Source organism: Bidens hawaiensis, unplaced genomic scaffold, assembly GCF_021521415.1.
Source record: "Bidens hawaiensis isolate Kalapana, Puna unplaced genomic scaffold, B.hawaiensis_p1.1 tig00051118_1, whole genome shotgun sequence".
Lineage (NCBI taxonomy): Eukaryota > Viridiplantae > Streptophyta > Magnoliopsida > Asterales > Asteraceae > Bidens > Bidens hawaiensis.
In genome coordinates this window covers 1-13457 of record NW_027499157.1, presented here as the reverse complement: position 1 = coordinate 13457, position 13457 = coordinate 1, and the positions used below count along the sequence as shown (strand labels likewise).

The following is a 13457-nucleotide window of genomic DNA, read 5'->3' as shown; positions in this document are numbered from 1 at the left end:
GTGAGAGAATACTCTTTAGATCTATGTTTTTTTTAATTCTAGTACAAAACTTGTATGTATGAAATATGCTATAATCATTTGTGTTGTTTTCCTTATTTGAATCTGGAGATGAGAATGAATCTGGTTGAGGATGATGATGATGAAGATATGCAGATGGCTGTGATGATTATTATTATTCTTATTACCATCAATTTCTCAATATAAAAAAGAGAGAGGAAATATAAAAGGAAAAAACAAATAATAATAAAATTACATAAATACCCTGGACTTAACGGATGAAAATTGGTGGGGTTAAAAAAGGTACTAAAAAGGAAAGATTTTTGAAACTGAGGTAGCCATTTGCACAAAATAAAGAATAGGTACTAAAGTTGCGTAGTTGGCCAAACCACAGGTACTAAAATGACACTTAAATCAAACCATAAAATGTTTGTGTAAAAGTCAAAATATTAACGATGTATCGAGAGTAAAGGAGAGGAGAAGAGGAAGAGAAGCGGCTGATGAGTCTTTGATCTTTACAAGCAACCTAAAAGTAAACTTGTAGCATGCATAAAAATAGATTTGATCAACACGAATGTTGGTGAGCAATACACTAGTTTTTGATATATGTATATAATGAGGCAAAAAACACAATTCACATGTGTAAATAAAATAATGCAACAACCATTGTAAATGTAAAGTAAATAATCGTGGCTCCTTTCTATTTGGTAATAACCAAAATACTCGGAGAATGAGACCCTATTCTACTAGCACAATGCTAAAGTAGTTAGGGGTGCGTATGATCATACTTATTGAGGCTCAACAATAACATAAAAATAAACACTCGTGCACATAATCAATTTGAGGCATAAACAAAGATCGAGCAAATATTCGTACGAACACATAATGTTGAATTGTGGATTTAATAATGAGGTCATAAAACAAGTAAGTTTGAATATGGTCCGCATGCCACCCCCAAAAGTATAAAAGCGTAAAAAGGGGGAGTGTGATTACTCACTTAGAAAAGGTGACGAATTTGTTCAAGAGAAAGCTTCGGGAAAATGGGCTCAAAGAGTTAACGTACGAATCCTAGGTTATAAAAATATCCTTAAGTTAGTACGATGTATTGAGAAAACTTAAAGTAGAGTAAAAAAGGCAAGTAAAAATATATAAACAAAGTTTTGAGGTTTAAAGTGTAAAACTTAAGTAATTATAGTGACGGTTTTGAAAAGAAGTTATCCCGAAATCGAGTTTTGGTGTTTTTATCCATAAGTCTTACTTAACCTTTGTTAAGTAAGTATGTGGGGAATGGTTTAATGCAATAGTGCACGACCCCTTGTTAGATAAATACCAAAACGGGATTTTAACGAGTGTTCGGTTTGGTCGGTTCGGGCCTTAATAAATTGTCAAGTCCGAACCCGACATTCCAAAGTGATAAATATCATGAGATAGATTATTTAAAACATAAACTTAACTAGTGTTAGAAGTTCTATTAAGGAGAAACTACAAACACCAATGTTAAGCGAGTGTTCGGTTTTATCGGTCCAAGCTTGTTATAAGATCAAGTTAGATCCGACATACCAAATACTTTAAGAAAACATTTATAATTAGTTTGTAAAAGATCTTAAAAAGAATATGTGAGATTCGGTGGCCCGAAACACAACTAGTGTGTTTTAAGCGAGTGAACTCGGTTTAGTTCGGTTTGGTTGGTTCAAGACTTGGTATGTGACCAAGTTTGGGTCCAACAAATCCATATTATGATAATAAATACAAAAATGTAAATAAAAGAACTTAAACACTTAAATCTTACATACAACTTGTTTTAAAACAATCAAATAAAGAGTTAAACGAGAGTTCGGTTTCGGTTCGGTCCTTGACTCGGTAGGAGATCGAGGATGGTTACCATATACCCTACCTTTGAACTATTAAAATAAACTTAGAAATGATGATACACAAGTCTTACATACAACATGTTAATAATAAAGTATTTAAACGAAAGTTCGGTTTTGGTTCGGTCCTTGAATCTAAATGAAACCGAGGATGGTTACCACATACCAAATACCATAGAACTTATTAAAATGATTTGGAAACTAAAATAATTAGAAACTAAACAACATTAATAAGCTTAAATGAATTAAAGTGTTAACAAGGACTATAATAACCCTCCATATGGCCTTGCCTTATAATAGCAATACACCTAATTCGACCATGGCCGGAGAAGGGAACGCCAAGGAAACAAGGGGAATATATTTTAAACAAACTATAATAACAAGCTTTAATTATCAAGAATTAATTAGAATCAAAGATTAGTTTTAGTTTGACCTGAGAAGTCAAACTATCAAGAGTTTGAAAGATGAAACTTAGAACTTAGTGTAGAGTGTTCGATGAGCATGAGGAACTTAAAATGTATGGATTGGCCTTGTTTTTATAGGGAAAAAGTAAGGGTTGTTCATAATGTCACTATCAAGGGATTTGCATGCATTTTGATTGGTTTAGAGGGTGAAACAAGGTATAATACAACAAAAAACGAGCCGGTGCATCTGCAGATGGGTGGCCGCCACCCGTGACCACCATGCCCTTCATGGCCGCGCGGCGTGGCGCCCATGGGTTGGTCTCCAGCTTTGGTTCTTTGGCGAGTTTAGTCCCTAAAGTTCGTTTTAAGTCGTTTTTAGCCATAAAATAGTGTTTTAAATTACCATAAATGATGTTTTCTTGATCCGACAATTGTATAATATAAATGAAACATAAAACCCCATATTTTATTAATAATGAAAGATCTGAAACACAAAACGGGGCGGGTTTACAATACAAATACGAATACGAAATAAACCAAAAATGACGAATGTCACAGGAGGTGCCAAGTGTCCAAACCTTGTTCCTTTAGTATATATAGAGACAGAGATAAAAGTCAAAAATGCAAGAAAGAACAAGGATCATGCCTAAAAAAAGTAGAATAAGAAACGAGAAAACACATAATAGATATCAAAATGACATATAAGAAAAATATTAGTTTATAAGGAGACAGACAAATTCCTGAGTGTAAATTTAATGTATAAAGCATATTCTACAATATTTGTTGCAGCCATATTTGACACGAACCATTTATGGGGGAAATATTTTTTTTTTTGGGGGAAGGGGGTGGGGACCTTTCAAGATCAACCCAGGCCAATTGACGCCAGCCTAGCCCTCTCATTTCACAGCCTTTACCAAAGCATGAAGTATACTGAATAATCAAACTTTAATTGTACTCCCAACATTTTTCCACCCTTATGATAATTTTCTTCTAAACAAAGTTCATTAATGACACTCAAAAAGCACACGTAATAAAGATATGAACCAAATGTTCTCAGGTGGATCCAACACGAAGATATACCGCGACTGATACAGAAATGTTTAAATGTGACAATTTCTTTCACAGCTTCACCTCTTCTTTGAGTTATTGGGTGTGATAATTTCTTATGGAATTTTGATTAGCATTCGAGTTTGAATTTTGAAATTGTATTGAATCCGATTTTCTAGATGTCACTGATTCCAACAAAAAGATATACCACGACCGGTGTAGAAACTTATAAAAACCGAGAGTTTCTTTCATAACTTCACCTCTTCTTTGAGCCATTTGGCGTGAGAATGTCTTATGGGAATTTTGATTAGCATTAGAGTTTGAATTTTGAAATTACATTGAATCTAATTTTCTAGACGTCACTAATTCACAGACTCTAAATACTAAAATTGACCACAATATTCACAATTCTAAAGGGCTTGAATCATGAGTCATGACTTAAAGTTAAAACATAACGATAAGACCGCACGTAGTGGATAAGCCATTTTCAATCATTACCTTATTATATTTTATTTAATTAAAAAAACAAATAAAAAACCACCAATCATCTTTCTCTTCTTTCTCCCTTTCTAGCGCTTTATGGGAAGCGCCCCAACCTCAAAATAGCCCATAGCCCCATTACACATGGTTTAAGAAAGACTGCTCTGCATATGATTTATTCATGATCATTTTTCAAAAAGCGTCAATGAAGTTTCATCAGATTAGTATCAGTCATAACTAAATTTGCACATTTACTGTATTTAATGTGATTTTATATTATTTCTATTTTTGGAGAATTGAATTTTAATAATCATAACCAATGTTTTTAACCCGGACCGAACCATTGGTCAATACCAATCGCAACTAATAATCTAGCTAGTGGCAATTCCAATTTTCACTTTTGTTATCATTACCAATCTCCAACTAAGAAATAACTATCACCCTTTATTTTTAGATGGCGTGGCATGTGACGTGGATAATTACAATTAATATTAATGTCTGTCACTAAAAGCTTAAAGGTCTGTTTGGTATGAGGTAATGGAATGGACGACGAAATGGAATGAACGTGATAATGGAATGGACAAAGGAATGGAATGAGTTATTACCATTCCAATGAAATGTTTGGTTACCACATGAGAATGAAATAAATCATTACATTGCATTGTTTGGTAGGTTGGAAAAATAAATAAAATTAAAATGGTAGTGAGTGGTGATGATGGGAGGTAGGTGGCGGTCGTGCATTGGTGGACGGTGATGATGGTTGGCGGTGGCAGGTGGTGGTGGGCAACGAGATAATGGTGGTTGGAGGTGGGTGGTGGTAGTGGGGTGGAGGTGGGTGGGTGGTGGCGGTAACAATGGAAGTGGTGGTGGGCGGCGGGTGTGATGGTGGGGCGATGGTTGATGGATGCGACGGTTGGTTGGCACTGATGGCGATTGTGGTGGTTGGTGGTAGTGGCGGCGGTGGTGGACATCGGTGACGGTGGGCGGCTGGCGGTGATGGGTGGCTGGCACTGATGGCGATGGTTGGTGGAGGTGGGTGGTGGCGGAGGTGGACAACGATGGTGGTGGTTGGTGGCAGGTGGCGGCGACGGTAGGTGGTGGGTGTTGGTGGTGGAGGTGATGCAGGACGAAGGAGGTAATGGAATGAAAAAAAACATGGGTGTATGAAGGAAATAAAATTAAGGTATTTTAAATAGAATGGAATCCTCACAATCACAATAGGTGATTCCATTCCTTCCTCCATTCAACCACCTAAAAAGATTTGTGATTATTTCAGCCAAGCAGCAGCAGCAGCCTAGGGTTTTAGACACAGCTAATAAGCTAAAATAATCAACAATGGGAGGAGGAGTAAGGTTGTTCACAGCCGGTGAACCTGTTCTGGATGCCGATAACGGCGAGGAGCTTATGCACCGACAACCAGCCGTCGCTATTGTCCTCGGCAACCGCCCTCCTGAGTCTCCAGGCACTCTCTACATATCCACCAAGTATAACCTAACTACTACTTTTATCCATTCCATTTCTTTATATAACTAATAATAATCATTTGCAGACAACTCATCTGGTTGAGCGATACCGACAACACGAAAGGCTACGCTGTCGATTTCTTGTCCGTGTCTCTTCACGCGGTGTCTAGGGACCCTGATGCATATTCAGCTCCATGCATATATACACAGGTATGCAATTCACTTATTTACACCTGTTTCATGCAATTACTCAACAAACAAACATATTGTGACTTGACTTCTGATAATGAACAAAGCTTATATGCAATTCGTATAGTTCTAGTATTCATAATTATCTGGAACAATTAATTGTGTATATGCCTAAAGATTAGCTATGCGACAATAACAATGTTTTTGTTTATTCTACATGTAACTTATTATTGTTTTAGATTGACACAGGAGATGAAGATGTTGAATCAGAAGACTCTGATTCAGAATCTGATGATACGTTGGATTTATCAAAGATTACTGAGATGAGGCTTGTGCCTTCAGACCCTAATCAATGTATAATTCTCACTTTAATACAATAATACACGTTTATCTCCTACTAATATTTGCTTCACAGTGGATGTTCTTTTTGAGGTGTTTAATGAGTGTGCAGAGCTAAACCCTGAACCTGTTCAAGGTCCAGGTGCAGTGCCTGACTCCCCCTTTGATTTAGTTTTTAAGACCTTTTGAACTTGTTGCCGTTTGCTTACTCATTTTTAGTTTTTTTTTTCAGAGGACGAAGAGAAGTACAATTGGGTTTTCAGTGCTGATCAGTTGGGTCCAGGTATGAACACATCTATGGCTATAATTATATCAATAATAGGCTTGTTTAGGCTCACAATTCTATTCAAGTTCAATATATGAAGCTCGAGTTTGTTTATTAAACGAGCTTTAATTTAAGCTCGAGGTTGTATAAACTTGACTCAGTTTGAGCATGAGCAGTCCAACTCGGTTACAGATTTAGTTAAACGGGTAAAAAGTTACCTCTAAGGAAACATGTTAAACGGGTTGAAAGTCGTTCCAAGTTATTTTAACGTATTACACCTCGTATTTGGTTTTAATTATCTATTACTGAAATAATACAATATAGTTTTTAGAATCATATTTAACATTGCTAGTTGATTCGGACCCGAACATGTTACCCGACTCGGTCGCTTTGCCAACTCTGCAATCTGCATCATCCAGACCTGTGTTAAATCTTATTTTGTGCAACTTACATGCATGTCTCAGATGAAGTTGATTCGGAATGGGATCCATCACAAACGAGTTTCAGCACAATTGGTCATCCGAATGGAAATAGTGACCTAGCTCGCGATGTGCTTGAGGTATGTTTTTCTCTCTTTTAGTTCATATTTTGTTTTTTTTAACCTCGTCCGTCAATTTACATTATGCTTGTTCTAAACACATGACAGCTTCATATAAACGACCAGAGGTTTGAGGATGCTGAGGAAATGGAAAGCAAAAACATCAATAGTGGCCATTAATGATCATCTTTGGTTTTACATCACATACCAAAAGTAAACTTTAGATGAGCTTTTTAGTTAATCTGTAAGGTCAACTTTCAAGTCTGGCACATGCTGCTTTGTTGTCTGTATTTTGTAAAGCATATTGCTTCAAAGTCTAGTTTTTGACTCTTTTTATGGTACTTTGGATTTGTTTTCTTCTTGTGGACTCCTATTCATGTTACATTTTTAGACGTAACATAACAACCAATTACAACATATTTAAGAAAAGCATAGTTTTTATATTTAAATCCTAACTTATCGTTTTCCTATCACTCCTTATTATCTCATATTCATGTTCAACACATCTAGCAAACTGCCTTTGCTGCTTCAATAACAGCTTCAACCGTAATTCCAAACTCCTTATATATCCTCGCAGCCGGTGCACTTGCCCCAAACCTATCAATACCGATCGCCTTCCCTTTCCTTCCCACAATCTTCTCCCACCCAAATGTGGATCCCGCCTCAATACTAACCCGAGCCGTCACACCACTCGGCAACACACTTTCCTTATACTCATCACTTTGCTCATCAAAAAGCTCCCACGAAACAAACGACACCACCCGAACCGTCTTCCCTTCTTTCCTCAACTCATCACCCGCCCTCACTGCAATTTCCAATTCTGACCCTGTCCCCATCAAAATCACATCGGGTTTATTGTTCAACGAATTGTCCGACAAGATGTATCCACCTTTCTCGACTTTCTCAATCCCCGTGCCATTTAAATTCGGAAGCTTTTGCCTCGAGAGTGACAAAACCGAAGGACGTTTCGTGTTGAGAATCGCTACACGATAAGCACCCGCAGTTTCGTTCCCGTCAGCGGGTCAGAGCATGAGAATATTTGGCATGGCTCGGAAACTTGATATATGTTCAACAGGCTGGTGGGTGGGCCCGTCTTCCCCTAAACCGATTGAATCGTGGGTCCTTACATATATCACTCTAGATTCGGATAATGCTGCAAGCCTCATAGCTGGTCTCATGTAATCTGTGAATACAAAGAAAGTTGCACAATAGGGAATAAGTCCCTTTGTGTGATGAGCAATCCCGTTACAAATCGCACCCATCCCGTGTTCACGGACACCAAACCGGATGTTACGTTCTTCAGGGGTCGGTTTTTGAAGGTCTCCAAACATTTTTAGAAGTGTCATGTTGGAGGATGCAAGATCGGCACTGCCCCCGAGAAGCCCGGGGAGAACTTTTGCTAACGCGTTTAAGCATTGTTGTGAAAGGTTTCGTGTTGCGTCTCCCGGGATTTGTGGAGTGAAAGTCTGTAAGAAACATAAGAATAAAAACATAAAAATAAAGCGTGTATCCGTTTACTTATGAACGGGTTAATTCATGTATGTAAGAAACTAACCGGTAGAGCTTTCTCCCAATCAACGGGCAATTCACCGTCGATAAGAGCTTTTAGTTCTGTTGCGTCTTCTTTGTACTTGCTTTCATATGTTGCAAACTTTTTATTCCACTCGTTTTCAAGAAATTTTCCTTCAGAAATGTGACGACTCCAATGCCTACACACAAGTTTAATTCTAGCCAGGATTAATATTTAAAGGTCGCATTTTGTTTTCTATATTGATATGATATTTGTTATGATATCATACATATAGGATTAAAATGATGGGCACAGGTAGAACATACTCTTTAACATCATCGGGTACATAAAACGCCTCGTGGGCCCATCCAAGATTTTTTCTTGTGGCCTCGACTTCCTTAGCTCCCAATGCACTACCGTGAGCACTATATGAGTTAGCCTTGTTTGGTGATCCATAACCAATCGTAGTTGTAACCTAAAACTCAACAAGGAGAAGAAAAAATATTTACACAAACTAATCTATATTCATTTAACAGTGAAGAGTTATTAACTTAAAACAAATTTATTTGAACATACATGACAAAAAAAAGATTGTTCTTTTCATTTAACAAAATACACAGGTTAAATCATCTATAACATCATGCACATATATATTTTAGTATGCATGATTAAAGGATATATATACCTTGATCAAACTTGGTTTATCTTTAACAGACCTTGCTTCCTCAATCGCCTCACGGATTTCATCATATCCAGAATTACCGTTCTTCACCCAAACTACATGCCATCCTAATCCTTCAAATCGTTTATCAACATTCTCCGTAAAAGCGATATTTGTATTTCCGTCAATGGAGGTATGGTTGTCATCATAGAAGGCTATTAACTTCCCGAGCCCCCAATGTGCAGCAAGAGAACATGCTTCATTTGACACCCCTTCCATTTGGCAACCATCACCCAGTATAACATACCTGTTTTAATATTTAGATTGGTTGCAGCCACATCTTATTAAAAAAAATGAACTTCATAATAAAGGTTTCGGTGCATTACGTGTAATGATCGACTATCTCATGGCCTGGTTTGTTAAATCGGCTTGCTAGATGCTTCTCGGCAAGGGCTAAACCAACCGCGTTAGCAACACCCTGGCCAAGTGGTCCTACAAGAAGATGGATAAAAACCAACTTATAAATTCATGTGTACATTTATATATGCTAATGGCTAATATTGTAACAATATAGTTTTTGCAATAAATGGAGAAAATGTCTAAAGTCAAGTAGGCAATCCGTCTCATACCTGTTGTGACTTCAATTCCTGGTGTGACAAAGTTTTCAGGGTGTCCGGGTGTTTGCCTAAAGCTTTTCAAGTCTTCTTCCTACATTCAATTTACACAAAACACAAAACAATAAGTTTTATAATAACAAACAAAAAACATTATCAAACATTATGTATTTGGAGTAGCAATTAATCATACCTACAAAATAACAACCCCTAAATTGCAAATTCGATACGAATTAAACGTTATGAATCTAAAACTACAAGTGACTACCTTAACATTATCGTAGCCAGACAGGTAAAGCAAAGCATAGTGCAACATGCACCCATGACCGGCCGACAACACAAACCGATCACGGTTAAACCAAAAGGGGTTCTTGGGGTTATACTTGATCACCTCATCAAATAATATATGACCCATCGGAGCACAACCCATGGGCAGCCCAGGATGACCCGAATTCGCCTTCTCGATTGCATCCACAGCCAGGAACCGGATCGTGTTCACCGAGTTTTCCACCAAGGACGTGTCGGTTCGTTCCTCGGCTGTTCGGGCAGCCGAGGCACGTAGTAATTTGGTCCTCCGAGCTGGGGTGTGGGAACTGGAAATGAAGTTGAAGTTGTTGGTGGCGGCAAGGCGGTTGGAGGTTTGTGTTTTGGTGGATATTGGGTTTGAAAGGAAAGATGGAATGGGTGAAGATGCCATTGACTTTGGTGGTGAAGATGATCGGAAGCTGAAGTATCATTATTAAATATTAATAGATGAAGGTGGCGGTGGTGGTCAAAATAATAATATTGTGTTCGTGTTTTAATTCCAGCAAGTAGTACGAGGTATCTCCACGTGGATTTGTATGTTTTCTGCATATATCACTTCTTTGACTTTTTGTAAATGAAGATTATTCTAACATTTAAACACTTCGATATGTTCCGGCTACGTGGGTTCGGTTCGGTTTGGTTTTTGAAAAAGGTATAATCAAAGTCGAACTGTGACGTTTGGTTTAAATAATGATAATAAAAACCGCCGGTTATTAGTTTGGATAGATTCTATCAATGCACTTATATTGATTAATTCGATTTAAGGTTGGATTAATTGAATTTCTAATTAATGAATATTTGGTTGAGACTTGAGTGTACCATATATGTGAACAAGCGAACATGCCCCAAGCGCATGTCAAAACGAGGCCCTTCCCGTCCACTTTGTTTAGAAAACTTGTCCAACGACTTAATTGCTCACTGAATAACTTAGAAACATGCCCTCCATCGACTTGGTTTCTCGGACAACGAGTTGTGAATATGCCCCAGTGGCGTGGTTTCTCGGACACTGACTCATGAACTGTGAATATGCCCCAGTGGCGGGTTTCTCGGACACTGACTCATGAACATGCAGCGAGCAAGCTGCTCACACAATGACTCGGAATCGTTCCCCGGTGACTTGGTATCTCGGACACTGACTTGCGAACATGCCCCAATGACCGGGCCACTCGCACAATGACTAGGAAATTTGACTCAATGACTTGGTTTCTCGGACACAGACTCATGACCCAACGACTTGGTTTCTTAAAAATATGATTTCTAGAAATTTAATGTATGTTCCTTACATATTTTTAGAATGGCTAACCATCTATAGACCATTCATAGTCACTTCCCTATCTTATTCCCATATCTAAAATTTAGGGAAAATACAAAGAATTCTTGTTTTTTTTAACTCCATTATAGGATGTTCATCCATGTATTTTATACCTAAAATTAGAGGGAAAGATAGGGATTTCCTAAATGGACTAGTTTACAACTAATATACCATTGTTAATCAGTGTTGAATACTTGAATATGCATTAAGTTTTGTTTGCTTTGAGCATACCCAACCCATCCCACACTCCCAACCACATATTCATATTTTATCAAAAACAACTCTCATCTCTCATCCCCATACCTTAAATTCATATTTTTTTTAGAGGAAAACAAACACGTCACTCCATATTTGATGTGACACTATTCACCTCATATCTATTTTTTAATATTGTTTATGGGTGGAAGAAAGAGAAAAAAAAAATATTAAATATGAATAAAAGTATTGTTTAATCGAATATATACAGAGGGATTGGTGTAAATTTTTCTTTTTAGTAAATGATAGATAAATTTAAAAATGACATGTTTAGTTAAATTATAAAGAAGGGGATGAAATGTGAATGTTATTCACGATGGATCTTCATCCATATAATTTAATTAGAATACATATTTATTCACGAAAATTATTCATTTCTAAAAGACCTTCATATATATATATATATATATATTCATAATTAATTAAAGACAACCGTATTAAAATATAGGATGGATGATGAATAGTAAACACCCAAATATGAGAGGTATTAGCTTTTGATATAATTTGGGGTATAGGGTATGGAGATGGTGAAAATACACAAAATCCAACATTGTTCTTATAATTTGAGTATGAGGAGAGGAACATGGATTTGGCTCGATCGTTTGCTGATATAGATAACCCAAATGAAAAAATAAAAATAAATATGGGGCCATGTTTGACTCTTGTCCAATACACTCATGATTGACCCTCATTGCTTAAACATTTGCTATGTCATTGTCCCCTATCAACTTGGCATGCTAATGCTTGTTATAGAGCTCCATGGTGTTCAATGTTACCCAACACAACTTTTCAACTTAAAATAAAAGGTCCATGGTGTTCAAGTTAAAAGTTAAAATAAAAAGTCTTTTTCAGTTAACTAAACAAGCTTTTAACTTATTAACTTTTACTTAGTTATTAGGAGGTTAAAATAGGCACTCCCAAACACACCCTATGTATCTTGCTTTAAACTTTTATAATTTTAACGGTCACTGTTGTAGAAATCTTTAGTTATCACTTGAAAGTTGAATGTTCGACTACATATTATTGAAATTTTTATACCACCCCTTGAGTTGAACAAACTCAATAAGTTCTCACTTCTATATGGCTATTGATTAGACCATGCTCTCGTGGCAATCGTAAATGTGTTTATTTGATATTTTACAAATTTTAAAACTAGATTACAAGACGTACATCAATATCGACCAATATTACAACCAAGGAATTAAGACTAGTTGTATAACAACTTTAATCGAAGCAGCAGGCAAAGCAAATTAGTAAGGAATAACAGTGCGTACTGTCAATGGCCATTTTTCATGTCCTCTAAAATTAGATTTCGCAGAGACTCTGTCACTGCACCTTCTTTACCTGACAACAGAATGACAATAAGTAACGACTTTATTGAAACAACACTGAAACTTGGACGCACAAAACATAATTAAAAAAAAAGGCTTGTTTTAAAGCAACACTAACCATTGCCTATGACCTGATCATCCCACTGCAAAACGGGTCGAACAACAACTCCACTGCCAATCAGCATCATCTCACGCGCTCGTTTGCCTTCTTCGACACTCACATCTCTCACTTCGACCCCTCCAACTATCCCCTTTTTCACCAAATCACCCTCAAGTTCTAAAATCCTCTTTGAAGTACGCCCGCTAAGTATTTTGTCAAACGAAGGCATCAAAAGCTCATTTTCTTGTGTGACAAAAGCCACATTCATGTTAGGCCCCTTCAGCAACAAACCCTTGTTCATCCAACCAAATGGCAGCGTACGCCCCGTTCTCTTCAGCTTCCATTTTCGAAAGGACGTTTGGAAGATAGTTTACGCTCTTCATGGTGGCAAATTGTGGTGGCTTTATTGGAATGGATGAGGTAATTACTTTAACGCCCTTGTAATTAGGAGGGGTCTGGTCTTGGATGACAATGGCATAAAGAGCTGACGCGTGTCAGCCCGAGGGAGAGAGTTGGAAATCACCGGGACCTGACGAAAGCCAGTATCTTAATGCTCCGTTTTTACAAGATGAAGCGCTTACGGTTTGTACAAGGATTCTTTTAATGGTTTCTTTATCGAATGGGGGCTTTATTTTTGCTTTCGTTGCGGAACCTAGGAAGCGATCGATGTGTTGCTCCAGCTCATATAGGAATCTGACATACAATAATAGTAAAAATGCTAATATAATAATAATAATAGATTTATATATGAAGAAAGTAAGTAAGTAAGTAACCCATT

General features: G+C 37.2%; 1 protein-coding gene and 2 pseudogenes across 5 annotated transcripts; 1 reads left to right on the top strand and 2 right to left on the bottom strand.

The window, feature by feature from the left end:
* The first annotated feature begins 5090 nt into the window (after positions 1 to 5090).
* LOC143598875 (chloride conductance regulatory protein ICln-like) lies at positions 5091 to 6971 on the top strand. 3 transcript variants are annotated; one of them, XM_077076974.1, is made up of 7 exons: positions 5091 to 5280; positions 5346 to 5469; positions 5688 to 5802; positions 5864 to 5929; positions 6020 to 6070; positions 6517 to 6567; positions 6699 to 6971. In XM_077076974.1, the coding sequence occupies exons 1-7, from the start codon at positions 5132 to 5134 to the stop codon at positions 6722 to 6724; spliced, it is 582 nt and encodes a 193-aa protein (XP_076933089.1). In that variant the 5' UTR covers positions 5091 to 5131; the 3' UTR covers positions 6725 to 6971. The 3 variants fall into 3 exon arrangements, with proteins under 3 accessions (XP_076933089.1, XP_076933087.1, XP_076933088.1); XM_077076972.1 differs by having other exon boundaries at positions 6517 to 6611; positions 6699 to 6969; XM_077076973.1 differs by having other exon boundaries at positions 5864 to 5923; positions 6517 to 6611; positions 6699 to 6968.
* A 61-nt stretch (positions 6972 to 7032) lies between these two features.
* LOC143598874 (transketolase, chloroplastic-like) lies at positions 7033 to 10093 on the bottom strand (annotated as a pseudogene). The gene is made up of 7 exons (XR_013147207.1): positions 9644 to 10093; positions 9391 to 9469; positions 9148 to 9253; positions 8786 to 9068; positions 8427 to 8575; positions 8146 to 8299; positions 7033 to 8056 (listed from the first exon to the last, which is right to left on the bottom strand). The product of XR_013147207.1 is annotated as a transketolase, chloroplastic-like (transcript).
* A 2204-nt stretch (positions 10094 to 12297) lies between these two features.
* Positions 12298 to 13413, bottom strand: LOC143598876 (D-amino-acid transaminase, chloroplastic pseudogene; annotated as a pseudogene). Its single transcript, XR_013147208.1, has 2 exons — positions 12698 to 13413; positions 12298 to 12592 (listed from the first exon to the last, which is right to left on the bottom strand). The product of XR_013147208.1 is annotated as a D-amino-acid transaminase, chloroplastic pseudogene (transcript).
* Between the last annotated feature and the right edge of the window lie 44 nt (positions 13414 to 13457).

What these genes read in the sequence shown, in the direction of transcription:
- LOC143598875 (XM_077076972.1), top strand. Translation starts at nt 5,132, where the DNA reads ATGGGAGGAGGAGTAAGGTTGTTCACAGCCGGTGAACCTGTTCTGGAT. An exon ending in ACTCTCTACATATCCACCAA is followed by an intron (nt 5,281 to 5,345) that starts GTATAACCTAAC and finishes AATCATTTGCAG; the next exon opens with ACAACTCATCTGGTTGAGCG. An exon ending in GCCTTCAGACCCTAATCAAT is followed by an intron (nt 5,803 to 5,863) that starts GTATAATTCTCA and finishes TTTGCTTCACAG; the next exon opens with TGGATGTTCTTTTTGAGGTG.